The following is a 17,898-nucleotide window of genomic DNA, read 5'->3' as shown; positions in this document are numbered from 1 at the left end:
AAGTTTGAGGATATAAGGAGAACATGATTGCAACATTGTTATTCTTTAGTACATAGTGTGCCCAATTTGTGTTGATTTTAAGCCACCATTGATATGTTCCAATTTTGAAACATTGCAAGGTATTATAAATATATAATTATCTCATTACAAAGTTGTTATTTCTATTAGTAAGTTGGTCGTTTGAGCTTATAATGTTTTGATTTCTTTCTTGGAGAATCACTTTAGGTATAATAGCCCACCAATAAAGTTTCATTGTAAGATCAAGTCTATTTGTGAAGTTATTGAAATTTTTTGATATTGGCAATAGGGTATAAAAACTTTGAACTTAGTTTTGAAGGTTTTAGAGGCTTTGAAAAGGTACCAAACTACAATTCAACAAAGTTGCCTTAATTTAGTGCTATAGAGTGCTCATGGCATTTTCAAAATGGGGTCATAATAGTCAATGAGAGAAACTAGCAATGAGTCATTGGTTTTGAAAGTTGTACAGCCTGAAATCAATGAAAATGAAATTCCTTATGGTTGGTCCATCTCAAATTTTAGGTTTAAATTTGTTTCTAGAACCTTCTTGGGCGGTGGAAATTGCTTATATAATGAAGGCCTATAGGGTTGTCTAGGATAGTTCCGAATAGATAGATGGTGTCTCTAGCATACAAAATACTGTAACGAAAATTTCCATGGGGCTTTGCATGTTCCATTTATGAATATTGTAATTCTATTTTATTAGAGATAATGATTTTGTAGCAAGGAACAATTCACTCCATGACATACAAAATGGTTAGAGCCTCAATTAATCATTCGTATGAGGCCTGAACATCACCAAAACTATCATGTCATAATCATAGTATGTGAATATCAAACATGACTAAGATTCTCGAAAAATAACTTTTATTATATATATAACTTAATTTTTACTTTTTGTGTGTGTTTATATATATATATATATAAGAAAAAAATGGTAACTCTATATATATATGTGTATTCCTAAATGGTAAAGGGGAGGCAATAGAGGTAAAACTCGCTTTATATCTGATTAAACCCTTCAAATGCAAAATGCTATTACCAAACCAGTTAACCATAATAAAGTGAAAATAAATAAATAAGAATGCACCAATTCTCTTTAAGTGACACACAATAAATAGGTAGTACCTAGTCCAGGAGTCAACAAACGATAATGTTACTTGTTTGGGAATCCTAAATGCGAAGATACTTTTAAAGAAAAAAGGGCTTATACACCGCATCTTCCAAAAACATAGGAATAATAATAAGAATAGACCCCATTGCAATTGCCATGGATATACACCAATCCAGATAATTTACACTTGGAGTATCTCTCAATGAGTTGAGTTGTTGCGAATTCTGTCAAGAGATTAGAAAGGACGAGGATGAATGATGGCTTCATTAATTTATGTCTCTGGTCTAAAGGGGGGTTGTCCAGTGTATATGTACAAGGAGGGAAAGTGTGTTCAGTTCGATCTGGGGAAAATCCTTTGTCCAGGCGCAAGGATTGCCCTGGGATCATAAACGTTTTTTCTTCGCTCGAATTGATGCCAGTGCCTGCCAAAGTGTCTTTTCCAGTCCCTTTCATTCTTGTAGTGAGGGATGTAGAGCTTCATGTCAATGCCTCTGCTTGTACAATAATGGAGAATCTCTTCATTTTGTGCTATAATGCTCTGCAATGGAGGTCCACTTGGATACGGCGGGCTGAAGCGAAGTAAAGCCACTAAGTAGAATATGTCCTCATCTGGTACAATTGCAGACATTCGACAATCCCACCTAAAACCGAAAAAACAAAAAAGGAGACATCATGAAGTGATGTGATTTGAAATTTGAGGGCTTGTAACATGATTGCTCCTAGCTGTATGACTGAACCTATAACAAGTAAATGAAAAAAGTAGTAAGTGAAAAAGAATATGATTAATGATAATGGACTGACTTGTTTCTATTAACGGGATATACCAGCATGGGTCCTCCCACACCATGTTTCAGAATCTGTCTGAACACTTTGCGATCAAACTCTGAGATTTTGGACTTTGGCACAAACATATTCAGCCATGGGTGTGGGGCATCCCATATTCCACTCGATCTTGCTGCCACTTCCGCCTCCTCAACTCGGTTCAAAAAGTCCAAGTATGAAATCTCCGAACAGTAGTGCAATCCCCTTATGAATCTCAGTGGGCCTAGCATCATCTCCATTCTCTGCACACGTGCATCACAAAACCCCACACAAAACTCCATCATTCCAATGTAAATTATATGGCAAATTCATCATAATAATTGGACTCTCATTGCCAAAGAGTAAACAAAACCCATAATTGGGCTTCCATTACCGAGTGAACTTAAAAACTATAATTGGGCCTTTTCATTGAGTCACAATGTACTACTGGCATCATCAACTTCAGTGCTATTTTAACACTAAAACCCATTTGCAAATATTCTGTTTTGCTGCGCTTCATGAAATGAAGAAGTTTTGGCACAGAAAAACCGAAGCATGAGCATGTCATGTCTGAAAAGTGAATAGGCCTAACCTAATTGAGATGCATTTCTGGATTTCATTGTGCGCCAATTTTTAGCATTAATGTTTCTAATCTAATCCAGTTTTCTCATCTTGACGATGGATCACTGAGTGTATGATTCAAAACATTGATGCTAAAAATTGGCACACCATCAAATCCAGAAATGAATCTCAATAATATGACGACTTTAGAAACCTCTTTAGGCGTAACCTTTTTGGATTTCTGTGTGTACTAGTGCTGCATTTTTTCACTTCACAAGGGGAAAGCAAGAGGCCCCACCAACAAACATTTATAATGAAAATTGCTTATGGGCTGTGAAATACAAACAGTAATGGTAATGGAAATCTGACCTTATTGAGGGCCATCAAATCAGTGTGATGGTCATAATGAAGGGCAACTTCCAGGCAGTAGAGCACTGGTCCAGCAGTATGAGGTATTAATAGAGGGTCAAATGAAGAGCTCGGTGAGAGAGGTACACAAGGCCATCCATTAACTGGATCACCGTTGTTAAGGAACACAAATCCTTCCACGTAGTCAAAAGATTTACCCTCTGGTAACCCTATTAGCATCTCCTGATCAGCCCTGAAATCCTCAAAATCAGAATACACAACTCTGATCCACCTCACCTGCCAACAAAAAATCGAACCAAACGTGGGTCTCATTTCGAAGACAAAAGAATTGAAGTATGGCAGAAGAAGATAATGAGAAGCAAAAGAACAAAAAGCCTGTCCGTTGTGCCCGAATCAAAGACGCAGACAACAAAATCAATTGCAATAAATGTTGGCAGAGCATGCCTGTCGCTTTCTTAATTCACTTCAGTAGGGGAAACAAAAAGAAATGAGGACCTGGTTCTATCTATTACTACTATTCTGCCATGCTTGTGTATAATTGTTGATATTGGTCATTACCATGTCTGGAGCCTTTTGCAGCATTATTCTGGCCTTGGTGATGATCCCAAATTGACCTAGCCCTCCAAGGGCTCCGTAGAAGAGATCTTCGCTCTGCTCTGGGGAACACGTCATAGCTTCTCCATTTCCTTCAAATTAAACAATCAAAACCAACATCATCATCTCTAATTACTCTCCACTACGGAAACTAATTAGGGGCTTGCACAGTCTATAAATTTCAAAAACACATTTTCTGGGAAATATTAACCGTGGAAAATTAAAAAAATCATGTACGGTACTGATCACAATACGTTTGTTTACAAGAGAATGAAATCTTAGGACAATAAAGTTTTGCAAAGTCTCATCTAAAATCCCACTTGGGTATATGATTAAGCGTTTGCAAGCCAGAATCTATTAATGGCGATTGGTTAACAATTGTAACCAGAAAAATGGGAGCAAATGAAAATTCATCACCACCATTTTCCCAAAAAAAAATTAACAGACTGGAATGAAACATTCCAGAATCTCTCCCAGACAAGTGCTTGTTGCAAAGGGCTCTTAGCACCCACCAACAAACACTAAAATAGGCTAATTGAATCAATAAACTGCGCTAGCACAATCAAATCCGCGGGCAGAAAACTAGTAAAGCATGCATCTAAATCTAGAAATCCATTATTTGTAAACATTTTATCTGAGATGGAGGATAATTTGATACCGGATACTATTTGCAGCTGCAGGACATTGGAGATTTGCGGGCCAAACTTGAAGGTCTGGCCGCTGACTCCGCCATTAGAGAGAGTCCCCCCGACCGAAAGAAAAAGATAATCGGTCCAGGATCGAGGCGCAAGGCCGACCTTAAGACAAGCCTTGAGCACATCTATCCACAGCTCTCCCGCACCAGCATCAACAAAAGGAGCCGGTGAGTAGTTTCCTTCAAAAATCTTAATTCCCTTAATAACACTCATATTCAACACCAACCCATTGGGCGCCTGCGCTTGGCCGTTGATAGAGTGGCCATTGCCTCTGGCAGCCACCGTGAGGTTAGGAGAAGAGGCCGCCATTTTAACCACCTTCACAATATCCTGCACAGATGCAGGATTCACAAGAGCAATGGGTTTATGATGATAAATTCCTCCAAAATCTCTTGCCCCAATTGCAGTATCATAGAATGATACAGTGCCCTGCAACTCCATCAAACCCAATGAAGTGCTTGTACCAGAGTCAAGGTTGCTGTTAGAGTTAGAGATCCTTGTGGTGTGATCTGACTTGTTTCCAGCTATACACTTTGTAATGATCCGCTCAACAAACAATATCAACATTGCCACCAAATTCTGAGCAGGGAACTTCATTGCAGAGAGCTTTCCCCGAGTTTTCTCAAATGATTTTACTGATTCCCGCTTCCTCCTTCCTTATAATCACTCAAAATACTGTTAGGAAAATCTCAACTAGCAATAACAATCTTAACATCCCACTTTCACCCAACATTTCAGTTGAAGAAACCCAAATCCCAACCTCTAAATTTCAGTTAAAAAAACAGCCAAAGCCCAACTTTCCCACCCTCTAATTCTACTCTCCTTGAATTGAATAAAGCTTTGGCAACTAACTATAAACATTCTCTTCACAGAGGTTTAAGATGTCAATGAACACATGCTATGTTTATGAAGCTTGTTCATTTCCCCACCCACCAACCCCTCTTTACCTCTATATAGTTGAAGATTTGGGAGGCAATATTAAAAAACATATGTGGTTGCAGGAAACAATGGGCTCCTCCTCCTCCTCATGCTCATACTTTTATGAACCAACCATTTCTATGGCCACTCCTGTCTGCCACTGCTTCTTCTCTCTCACAAAACATACAACTCACTCATCCACTCACCGTATCTGCATTTATGCTTATTGCTCGCATCCATTCTCCTCCTTCCTTAATATTTTAAAAAACTACCAAACTCGTCTCCTTACTTCAGATCACTTATGCTTCACCATCTCCATAAAACACCAAATCAGAGTCACCTTTACATGTGAAAATAACATATATTTTTTCTCCCCATTCCACTAAATGTAATCCTCCATCTCCATCTCCATCTCCTTCTCCTTGTCTATATGTTAAAATCCCATCATATGTGACCTCAAAAAGATAGTGTAAGTCTCCTCCTCTGCCGTGTTATATTCAATCATCCATGAGATTAACTTTACACAGATTTATCTATTTTTTCTTGAGCCACACATTGTGGTGGCTTTTGACAAAGACCTCAAAGGCTTTGGGGGGTCTTAATAAATGAGTTTGGATGCTTCTAACACACCCACAATGATAAAGAGTATAATCAGGGTTTGCATCCCACGCGCAACTTGTTAGCTTCTGCGTCTTTTACACAAACGTCTAGGCAGCATCATCATCATCATTCATCACCCAAATCATGGCATAATAATAATAATATTGCGGAATCAGTGCTTTACACAAAAGCTTCAACCTCGCATATCCAGAGTTTCCCTTTCCGCCAAAATTAACGATCTCATCCTAACTAGCAGGTAGCGGTGAGTTTGATAAGGCCTTGGAAGGTAATAGGCCCACTTGGTGGCCTAGGAGAAAGAATGGAAACTTCTTTTAAGCTCCACCATCTATCACGCCCATGTCATTATTATCCATCTCTATACCATTTTGTTTGTATTGCCAGGACAAACCTAAATGTCCCTTCACGCCCTCATAGGCACCATAGGAATAAATCACCCGTGTGCATGTGACTAAAGTAAATGGGTCTTTTGGTATAGGAGGGAGGTTCAATTGATTGTGACATGTGCAATCCCTTGAATCTAAGAGTGGATTTGGGATGACCAGTTTGTAAGATATTGTAAGACTTGTGTTTGGGTATCATAGAACCGTAGGTGAATTTAGATGAATCTAACAAATATGGTGTTAAATTTGATCTCAGAGGGGAAGTGTGGATTTGAATCTTTGGTTAAATTATATTTTGCATAATGTTTTCATGAGGAGCACTTTGAGTTGACGTGTAATCAACATCGATCAATAATAATTGTTAGGTGATTTAGAACAATATGTGAAATTTGAATTTATGTTGTTGAATCTTAAACCTACTAGTTTGATATGAGAATCTATCTGTTTCATCTGTAAAGTGTAGTTTTGTACTTTTCATTGGATTAGATTTTGGATATTATTTTCATGCAATAGCATCTTGAGTTGACATGTAGTCAACATCAACCATAAATAATTGTTATGGTGATTTAAAACTGTACGTGATTTTTAGAGTTATGTTGTTGAGTGTTAAATCTATTATTTTGATCCATAAGGTGTAGTCTTGAATCTTTGATTGGATTAGATTTTGCATAATTTTTCATATAGGAGCATCTTAAGTTGACATGTAAATTGATATACCTTGTGTTGTGTCCATTTGCATGTCTTCCATGGATTTGGAGAATCCTTCAAAGATTGTTAAGTTGAATGCTTTCCCCAAGTTTGAGTGCCAAACACATGAAACATTTTTTTTGGCTCAATTGTGATGTCATAGTTGCATGAATTGTAGCATTGGTTGATTTTATCTCTATACCATTTTGTTTGTATTGCCACGATAAACCTAAATGTCCCTTCACACTCTCATAGGCACCATAGGAATAAGTCACTTGTGTGCATCTGACTAAAGTAAATGGGTCTTTTGGTATAGGAGGGAGGTTCAATTGATTGTGACATGGGTAATCCCTTGAATCTAAGAGTGGATTTGGGATGACCAATTTGTAAGATATTGTAAGACTTGTGTTTGGGTATCATAGAACCATAGGTGAATTTAGATGAATCTAACAAATATGGTGTTCAATTTGACCTTAGATGGGAAGTGTGGATTTAAATCTTTGGTTAAATTATATTTGGCATAATGTTTTCATGAGGAGCACTTTGAGTTGACGTGTAATCAATATCTATCAATAACAATTGTTAGGTGATTTAGAACAATAGGTGATTTAGAACAATATGTTGTTGAATCTTAAACCTATTGGTTTGATATGGGAACCTATTTGTTTCATCTCTAAAGTGTAGTTTTGAACTTTTCATTGGATTAGATTTTGGATATTGTTTTCATGCAATAGCATCTTGAGTTGACATCTAGTCAACATCAACCATAAATAATTGTTATGGTGATTTAAAATTGTAGGTGATTTTTAGAGTTATGTTATTGAGTGTTAAATCTATTATTTTGATTCATGAGGTGTAGTCTTGAATCTTTGATTGGATTAGATTCTACATAATTTTTTCATGTAGGAGCATCATAAGTTGACTTGTAAATTGATATACCTTTTGTTGTGTCTATTTGCATGTCTTTCATGGATTTGGAGAATCCTTCAAATTCAACTTCAAAGATTGTTAAGTTGGATGCTTTCCCCATGTTTGAGTGCCCAACACATATGAAACATTTTTTTTGCTCAATTGTGATGTCATAGTTGCATGAATTGTAGCATTAGTTGATTTTATCTCTAATGAACTCACAATGTGCATGACTCTTCTTAATTCATGTTCAACTCAATCCATCCACTACTTTAGTTCACTTTTGTTATGTTTTTTTCCAATAAATGTATCAAGAAAAATTAAAGTTATTTTGCATGTAGATTAAATAATATTATTTTGGAGATTGCTTTTTAATGTGGATGCTTGTATATCTAATGATTATGGTGTGGATAATGATGAATTCCAAATTGGAGTTGACTAAGCCTTCTTAATTAGAACTAAATGTGTGATAGCTTCAATTGGGTGTTTTTTATTAAGTGGCAACAAGTTTTGAAGGTGCATCAAAACCTATAGTTAGGTAGGTTTTGAACAAAGGGACCTAAAGCCCATGTCGAGAGATCTGTAATAAGCTTCACCAAGACAAATGAAACAAGGAAATAACATGACAAAGATGAAGAAGGGGTTACCAAACAACTCACAACTACCACATGCACAAACTGGTAGTTGACAAAAGAAAAACACACACAACAAATAGTCCCAAAGAGAAAGAAAAACTACCAAATTTAAGATTTCCCCTTAGATCCCTACTTGTGGGATCTAAAGGTCATGCTAAAAGAAGGAGAGGGGTTCTTTGACTATTTTCCTTTTATCGTAATCCATCACTCTTCAACCTTGGTCGTCATTGAGTGTCATGCCAATGTATCTATAGATCTACTAAAACTGGCAGTGACATACAGTTACAGAGTAGTCAAGCCAACACAAGTAGTAACAATAGGCTCCTTACCCAAGGAAGAAAATCTAACACAAGCAGTAACATTAGACTCCCAAGAGGGAGTAGAGCCAACATCAATAGAAGTCATAATATTTCCCCCAGTAGTAGGGGCAATAGGTACTTTATGAGGAAGCATAGAAGTAGAGACAACAAAAATAGTAGAATCAATTGAGTAACCTTTAGTAGGGGCAGCAAACACACCTTTAGTTTTGTCATTTAATGGAGCCTCAACAAAAACCAAAGAGGAAGCACCCTTGGTCAAATTGGAGGAGATTCACCATCAAGGACCAACACCAAATCATTGGATTTCTCATTTGAATGAGGAGAGCTCTTAAAAATTGTGTAAAGAGCATCACAAGCACCCTTCCACCACGAGGAAGACTTTTTTGTCTTAGCTTTCACCATCTCATAATTAGCTACAACTTGCCTAGACTTGAAACACTTCCTGCATCTAAAAGGAAGGCCCTCATAGTTTAGAGGCTAGACCTAGTAACCCTTAAGAGACTTCAACTCAATCTTTGTACATAAACCCTTAGATGCATCGATGTCAACAAGAATGTAAGCAAAGGTGGAGTGGAGAATATTAGAGGGGTCCTCATCAACCATCAAGAAGTCACCAAGAGCATCACCAACTTCTTCTAGGGCCTGATCCACACAAAGATGAAGAGGTAGGTAAGGAAAGCCAAACCTAGATAGGCACATTGCAAAATGTTCATGAAGAAGGATTGAAATTTGTGTGCCATGGCTTCATCATCAAAGGGAATTGATTCTCCTAGGTAAAAAAATGTTTGCAAAGAATAATTTGGCTATTCAAAGCCTTCTCAAACTTAATAGCAAAAAAACCTTATTTTTGGGTTATTGATAGGTGAGGTCTTATTTGATAAACATGAGAAGTGGGATAACATGAATTGAGTTATCTCTTATATATTTGATGTAAGTTAAAGGTGTTATAGAATATTTCTTATAAGGTATAAGGTAGAGGATGATGAAAACAACTTTTTTTAGTAGATATTTACCACTTGGTATTATTTTTCTAGTATATTGAAGTTTGTAAGGTTGTAATACATACAAAATATTTGGGGTTTATCTTAAAATATTATTTTATCTTTTTTTGACATGATTAAGTTTTTGAAACATTAATAGTTTAGGCACTTACGTCAATTAATTTTTTTAATAAGAGGTATTGCCGGTGTAAAGATTTGATAATAATCAACAAACAACAAAGAATTAAAATATTAACCATAAAATCTCAATTCCTATGCAATAACCTATACAAATCAAGAGAGTGTCATGAAACAATGAACTGAATGCATATCAAATAAATGAAAGCATTGAAAATAATTGTAGACCATTAATAAGAGTTGTTCCTTCACACTTTTCTTCTTTATGTCTTTTGTGGGCTCTCAAGCTTCCTTCTTCGCTTGACCACATAAATATTTGAAGTTTTTGGTTGGAAAAATATCGAAGAACACACTTCATTTTATAGCTTTTTAGGATTCCAATGGACAATCTAGATTAAGAAACACTAAGAGATGATGGATGGTCAAGATTGATTGAGACTTAATTGATTTGGTAGATGACTCAGGTGGATTACCAAATGGTTGGTTTCATGGAAATTTTGATTGATGAGTTATCATATCTTATTTAGAGACAATTGAATTTGTTAAATAGAAGATTGAATCAATTGAATAGCTAGATTAAGATTTAGTAGTAGTTATGAAGGTGTGACTAGAAAAATAAATTAGCATCAAATGCCTAAATCACTTAGTTAAGTATGCATGAGAAAAAGAATAAGAAAATATTTATTTATTTATTTTTAGAAAAATTAGTTGACTTTGGGGAGATGGAACAATTAAATAAATTCATAATTAATTTAACTATAGAAAGAACAATGAGTAAATTAGATAAACAAAATAATTACTTAATCACATGTGGAAAAAATAAGAAAGTAAATTTAATTAAATAATATTTATATAATTAAGATTTGAGGAAAGAGATTAATTTTAAAAAATAATTAATACTAGAGAAATTATTAGTTAATTAAATAATTTAAATTATTATGATGAATTAGAGGGACATATGAATTTTAAAATTTGAAACAAAAGAGAAACACAAATAATTAAATAATAAAAATTATTCAATCAATTAAGATAAAATTTATTAAAATATCACACACAGTTTATGGGACAATTTAAAGTGTTTACATTTTTCCCTTCTTTGAGACAATGTATTTTCAAGCATTGTTTCAAATAACAAATTATAAAAATATCCTTAGCATGCTCTAGTGGGATCAAGGTGATATTGAGGTAAATGATGCTCTCCATTACACTTATCTTCTTTATGTCTTTTGTGGGCTTCCAAATTTTCTCCTTAGCTTCACTACATAAAGATTTGAAGTTTTATGGATGGAGGTAATGTAGAACAAACTTCATTTGATAGATTTGAGAATTCTAATGGATAGTCCAAATTAAGGAGCCCACTAACTAATGATGGATGATTAGGATTTAATGATTGATTGATATTGTATTGTCTTAAACTTTCCTTTTAAGACCTTTTAGCATAATTTCCACAATTCCTTTCTTGGACCATGGATGGACCTGTGCTCGATGTCCTCTTTTCCCTATCTTCATCCACTTTGTCTTCTATTTCTTTTGGTAACTACATGAGCTTCTTATGGCTCCCTTGACTCGACATTTGAGACTAGGTTGACCCAGGTCAACCTAGACAGGACTAGGTTGACCTAGACAAGACTAGGTCAATCCCAAATCAACTTCATCCTCCCAAGTTGACCTAGTCTAGAACTAGGTTGACTAGATCCACCTACTCCCTAATGATTTTGGGGCTAGGGACTCGAAAGGCCTCAAGAGTTTAATTAGTTTTACTTCACTCTCTAGTCAGTTTGTATTTTTTTCTTGCCTAAAAATCATATATATAGAGGATTGGAGGCTTCATTTTCATATCCCATTCTCAAGACATCTCATCACATTAAGCATTCATCAAATCATTAAGTAATCCAGGCATTCTAGAGCTCAATGCATTCGAGCAAGAAAACAAGTCTTCTTCAAGAACTCAAAGATTCTTTGTGGATATTTCCTCTTTGAGATCTATCATTTTGTTGGTCATCAAGGGAGGAGATCTACATTTAGGAATTCATTATCCTTTTAATTTGTACACAATAAAATCCATGGCTCCATGATATGGTTATAGTAGATCCATTGCAGTTGTAGAGATATCCTACATCCTTCATACTGAATTCAACATCTACAACATACAATAAGGAAAAATCCTTATTGACAATGGTTTTTACAAGCAACATGAATACTTACATTTATCTTGTTTCCTTTACATACATTTACATTTTTATTTCAAGGTTTCTTCCTCAATCTAGGGCTTGAACAAGGCAAATCCTCCCTCAACAAAACCCAAATACCAAGTTTTAATGTGTTGATCTCAGATTGGTTTTGACAAGCATGTGTCAACGCACTTAAGCCATTTACTTAGTTCATGTCAAACTAATATTGCATGTAGAGCACAACATGTAAATAATAGACCGAGCCCAGTCATAGTGAGTGGCGAGCCACTCATGTGCCGAGTCACTCAAGTGACAACTAATCAATTTCAGTAATCCAACACCGTCAATCATAAAACATAATAATAGAACAGGCCTAAAAGAATCTAGTCAAAACAAATCAGAAAAGTTAAGTAGGGGTAGGCATTACACTATCTGCTTGGCACTTGAGTGACTCGACACATGAATATATATATATATATATATGTTGCGGTACTTAGTGCCAGTTATTTCAGTTATTGAATGATGTTAGTTAGACAAAGATTTTTATGTGGTTTCTAGGGATACCCCATACTTGCATGTGTATGGTGTTCATGTATGTTTTCTTTATGTTTGACGTTTCTAATGTGGTTGAGGAAGTGAGCCGTAGTCACTTGCTAGTTGAGATCTACATGATGAATCACTTTCTGCCATTGCCTATTTAGTTTAGAATATTGTGTTTGTACATGCATGGATTTTATGCAGATTGCAGGTACCGGGTATTGACTTTCTTGAATTACTAGGATGAGTGTACCCTATCGTAGTATTTCAATGGTATAAGTGGGGAGATAACTCTTGAGTTCAAATCCTAAACCCTAAGCCAATAGTCCTAGAAAATAGGACAAGTATCTTAGTTAGTTTACCCATCCGAATTTGTCAAGTGACATGAATTCATGATTTTGAACTTGGAGTTTGATTATGTTCTTTATCTTCAATTGAGGTGTCATTTTTGGTTTTAAGGGTATGTGGTGATTTTTTGTTATAATTAAATCAAATTGAAAGATAATTTAATGATTTAATTTAATGGAAATTTTATAAAGAAATTTGATATTTAATCAATTGAGAAATTAATTAAATAAAAGAATTAAATTTAAAGATTTTATTAAAGTTCTATTTTAGATGTATTTATATTTATTTAATTTAATGATATTTATTTAGGAGTTTTATTTTAATAATAAACTCTAAATGATGTTATTAATTAAGTTAATAAATATATTATTAAACATGTCTCGTGAATTACTTAAATAAAAGAATAAAATCTAAAGATAAAGTTATAGTTTTAATTTTGGCATATTTATAATTATTTAATTTAATAATAATTTATTTAGGAGTTTAATTTTAATTAATATACTCTAAATAATATTATTAGTTAAATTAATAAATATGATATTAAAACCGTCTCATGATTAATTAAAGTGAGAAAGAAAATTAATTTAATAAGGATATTTTAATTTAAATTGCTTAAAGTTGTTGCATGGAAATTGTACATAGGAAATTCAATATTTAATTATATTTAATTAATTAAAAAATTAATTAAATAAAAGAATTAAATTTAAAAGATTAAATAAAGTTCTAATTTTTGCATATTTATATTTATTTAATTTAATAATTATTATTTAAGAGTTTTATTTTAATAATAAACTCTAAATAATATTATTAGTTGAGTAATAAATATTATTTGATTAAAAAGAAAATAATAAATATGTGAATATTTGATTAATTAAAAACTAATTAAATTTAAGCTTTAAATAAAAAGTCTAAACTTAGAGGTCTAAATTTAGAAAATTGGTTAAAGAAAGATTAGAATATGATGTTATTTAATTAATTAGAAATTAATTAAATATGTACTTTAGTTTAAAATATTTATTTTAAAAGTCCAATTTAAGAAGTTGGATAAAAATAGAATTACAATTAAAAGATTAAAGATTTATTATTGTTTTATTATGATTATTTAATTAATAATTATTAAATTAGAGTTGCATTTAAATAATGAACTTTAATTATTCTTATTAATTTAAATAATAAAGTATGGTTTAAATAGTGCTTACACTAATTAATAAGTGGAGGAAAAGAAAATATAAAAGAATATTTTAATTAAAAAGTTCTTTAAATGTGCATGAAATAATTAAATTTGTACTCTGGGTAATTCTATCAATATGGGGATTATTAAGCTCATCCCTAAAGATGGAGACAAATCTCTCATCAAGAATTGGCGGCCAATTACCTTGCTCAACGTTTCATACAAAATTTTGGCCAAAGCCTTGGCCTCTCGGCTTGTTAATATTCTACCCAACTTCATTTGTTCCACCCAGACTGGTTTCATCAAGGGACGATATATTTTAGAAAACCTTGTCACCAGTTGGGAGTCAATGGAGTGGGCCAAGTCCTCGAATCAGAATTTTGCTATGTTTCTTTTAGATTTTGAGAAAGCTTATGACTGGATCGAATGGGATTTCATCCTTTCTATCCTTCAAGCCTTTGGATTCCCTAATGAATTTGTTAGATATATTCAAGTGCTGCTTAAGGATTCCTCTACTAGAATTGAAATCAATGGTTTTTTATCTAATCCTATACCCTTGTCCCGATCCATTCGACAAGGATGTCCTCTTGCTCCTGCTCTTTTTGTTATTGCTTCTGATGCCTTGTACTATATCCTCAGAGATGATACTATCTCTCCCAAAGTTAATGGGATTTCCTTGCTTGACAATTGTGGGCTTCTTAATATCCAATTTGTTGATGATACCTCTCTCTTCCTTGAACTATCTTGTCTTAATATTCAACATCTTAATCTGAAACTCGAGCTGTTTGAAACCATCTCTGGTGCTCGTATATCTAAGTACAAATCTATCATGCTTGGATGGAAAGAGGAACCTCCAGATTGGTTTCTCCAATTTGGTTACTCATGGGGCGGACCTCATAAGATTGTTAGATATTTGGGGGTTCCTTTTTCCATCTCCCCATCACTCAAAGACATGTGGATTTGGGTTAAGGATAAAATTATTAAGAAACTCTACAAGTGGGATAATAGGGTGCTTTCACTTGTTGGTAGAGTGCAGGTGTGCCAAAAAATCTTGTCTTCCTATAGTATATACTATTCTTCTATTTGGATGTTTAGTAATTACCAACTATTTGAAATTCAAAAGGCTATTAGGAGATTCCTATGGTCTGATGGAAAAGGTAATAGGAAGAAACATGCTGTTAGATGGAGCTGGTGTCACATTGATAAGAAGTCAGGTGGTTTAGGCCTTAAAGACCTTAGGATTCAAGGGGTCTCTCTTGCTGCTAAGTGGATTTTTCAAGCTCTTGATGGTCATGAGCCTTGGAAAATTCTTCTTAGAAACAATATTCAATCTGGATTTCCTAAGCAAGCCAAATATTGGAAGAACCTTCCCTTTGCTGACCTTGTTGTTGGGACATTCCCTATTTCTGTTCAAGGCTCCATGGTTTTTAAGTCTATCTGGAAGGCTTGGGAGTTGGTAAGGGGCTTTATCTATAATTCTAACTTCGATAGCAATAATTCTATCCATGGTGAACGCTCTATCTGGTGGAATCTGCAACATAATGGAAAGCCTCTTGCCTTGACTCAAGGGTGTTCTGCAAAACATTGGAACAACCTTGGTATCAAGAGCTTTATTGATATTTTGGAGAAGGACAACCTTGCGAGTTGGTAGGATATTAGGCTTAAGTTTAACCTTCCTGACTCTCATAAACGTACCTATAATATGATAGTTAATGCTTGTCACCCCCTCAATCTTCCTCGTAGACGTGATGTGGATTCCCATAGATTCTTATATTTTCGTTGGGATGATGGATCCCTCTTACATAAAATCAAAGCCAAAGATATATATAAGGTGCTTAATAAAGATCACTCTATCTTATCACACCCGAATACCACCTGGTATATGAATTTGGACTCTCTTGAATGGCACAAAATCCTTGACAAATTTTGGATGTCTCATATTCCTCCCAAAATCTTACATTTTAAATGGCAGCTTCTTCTTGATAGACTTCTCGTTAAAAATTAGGCTGGTGATACTGCCTCTTGTTATATTTGTAGGGTTCCTGAAAACTTAAGACATATCTTCTTTACTTGTCATTTTGCTAGGATTATATGGAATTTTTTTGGAATATCTATAACTGATCATGTCTCTATGCTAGATACTATTCTTGGAAACATATCTGGTCTCAAGAAGGATGCTAACTTTTTTTGGAATATTCTCTCTTCTCATATTCTTTGGTTTATTTGGAAAAGTAGAAATGAGGACAAATTCCAAGATGTTGGTAGATCCCTTACTTTGTTTCAATTGAAACTCATACGCTTTAAGATTATCTCGCAGGTGTGCTGCATTATGAAACTTGAGAAGGACAAGCTAAAAAGATTTCTTTGTGATGGGCGCGCTACTATGTTCATCTACGAAATGAAACATGGGCTGGAACGAGCTAGCATTATTGATGACCGGGCTGCTTTTGAAGAAGCCCTTAAGTGGCTGATTAAGGAGATGCAGGATACTAGAGGCCCTTTTTCTGATAGACTTGAGTTCTTTGCTCATATTCTTGAGTGGAAGAAAGTTGTTTGGATGGAAGGAGAGCTGGGATGGACTGCATGGATTGATGATCGTGATGATATTCTGGATTAGCTTATCTAATTTCTCTTTTTGTAATCTCGCTGAAACTATTACATATTGTGCTAGTTGATTGATCTTGGATTACCAGTTGAACTAGGAGGTTGAGGTTCGCCTTCCCTCTTTTGATATTGTACATTTCTTTTTGATCTACCGATTATTTAATTAAAAAAAAATTTAAAAGATTTGATTAAAGTTCTAATTTAGGCATATTTATATTTATTTAATTTAATAATAATTTATTTAGGAGTTTTATTTTTAATAAACTCTAAATAATATTATTAATTAAATTAATAAATATTATATTAAAAATGTTGCATGATTTAATAAGGGAGAGAAGGCTTTAATTTAATAAAGTTTATTTTAATTAAATTGCACAAAGTGTGTGTATGAAAATTAAAATATAGTAATTAAAGAAAAAGGGTTTTTGCATGATTGCATGGTCAAAGCCTTGATTTGAGGGAAAAACTCTTTATTAAGGAAATTAGAGCTCATTTTTAGATACATGGGTTTGGAGGAGTCAATTTCTGAAAAGATGATTTTCGAAGGAAAAGGAAGATTCTTGTTGGTTTGTGCATTCATTATTTTAGTATCAGATCCAGATATGACCTTGTGGGTTTGTGTAGTAGTTGCTTGTTCTTCAAATTCTTGTCTTCTTCATGTTTGTTGTGTTTTTGTTTTCAGAAGTTCTCTAGGTTAAAACTCTTGTTTGAGAAAATTGATTTCCATTATAGAATTGTTTGTGATTTAATTTGCAAACTTTAGTAAATATTGAACTTTAGGGTTTTCAAAACCTAATGAATTGTGGAATTCACTTTTGTATGCACTTTATGTAATGTGTGATTTACTAGTGTTGGGGTTTCTGGGTTTGACTTAGCTTTGGCTAGTTGAAATGTTTAACAGAGGCTCAGGAGTTCTATTTTGTGATGTCATGATGATGTTTTGATCTCAATCTTTTATACTCAAACACGGTAATGTGTCTAGTATGCTCTATGAGATGTTTTGATGCATTGATTGTTATTGCTTTCCAGTGTTCTTGTGTGAAACTGAGGTGAATGGTGTAACCTATCTAATATAACCTTTGAGTCTTCAATCAATTGTATTTGGATTGCTTTCTAGTCACTTTTATAGGAATAAGATGTTTGTATGATTTTTTCTTGGTAATGTCATGTTATGACATCGATTGGTTTATGTATACTTGATTTTGGGATCAGTCCTATTAGAATGATTGTATTGGTGGAATCCGTGATTATGATCAATATTTTTTCAATACTTGTTACTTGCTTGTTTAAGAACTAATGTATGGTATGTGGTCTTTTGTGATCTTTT

The 17,898-nt window shown here is 34.1% G+C and overlaps 1 protein-coding gene across 3 annotated transcripts; it reads right to left on the bottom strand.

Moving 5' to 3' along the window:
• Positions 1-1,178: 1,178 nt before the first annotated feature.
• LOC149573151 (cytokinin dehydrogenase 7-like) lies at positions 1,179-5,683 on the bottom strand. 3 transcript variants are annotated; one of them, XM_089814327.1, is made up of 5 exons: positions 4,116-5,683; positions 3,422-3,549; positions 2,864-3,139; positions 1,934-2,196; positions 1,179-1,773 (listed from the first exon to the last, which is right to left on the bottom strand). In XM_089814327.1, exons 1-5 carry the CDS (start codon positions 4,747-4,749, stop codon positions 1,464-1,466), a joined length of 1,611 nt encoding a protein of 536 aa, XP_089670453.1. In that variant the 5' UTR covers positions 4,750-5,683; the 3' UTR covers positions 1,179-1,463. The 3 variants fall into 3 exon arrangements, with proteins under 3 accessions (XP_089670453.1, XP_089670454.1, XP_089670455.1); XM_089814328.1 differs by having other exon boundaries at positions 1,957-2,196; positions 4,116-4,883; XM_089814329.1 differs by having other exon boundaries at positions 1,654-1,869; positions 1,957-2,196; positions 4,116-4,883.
• Positions 5,684-17,898: the final 12,215 nt, after the last annotated feature.

The sequence above is a fragment of the Cupressus sempervirens genome, chromosome 2 (genome assembly GCF_028749045.1).
Source record: "Cupressus sempervirens isolate cs-2001-9-10 chromosome 2, ASM2874904v1, whole genome shotgun sequence".
Taxonomy (NCBI): Eukaryota; Viridiplantae; Streptophyta; class Pinopsida; order Cupressales; family Cupressaceae; genus Cupressus; species Cupressus sempervirens.
The sequence above is the reverse complement of the archived record's forward strand: the minus strand, read 5'-3'. Positions and strand labels throughout refer to the sequence as shown.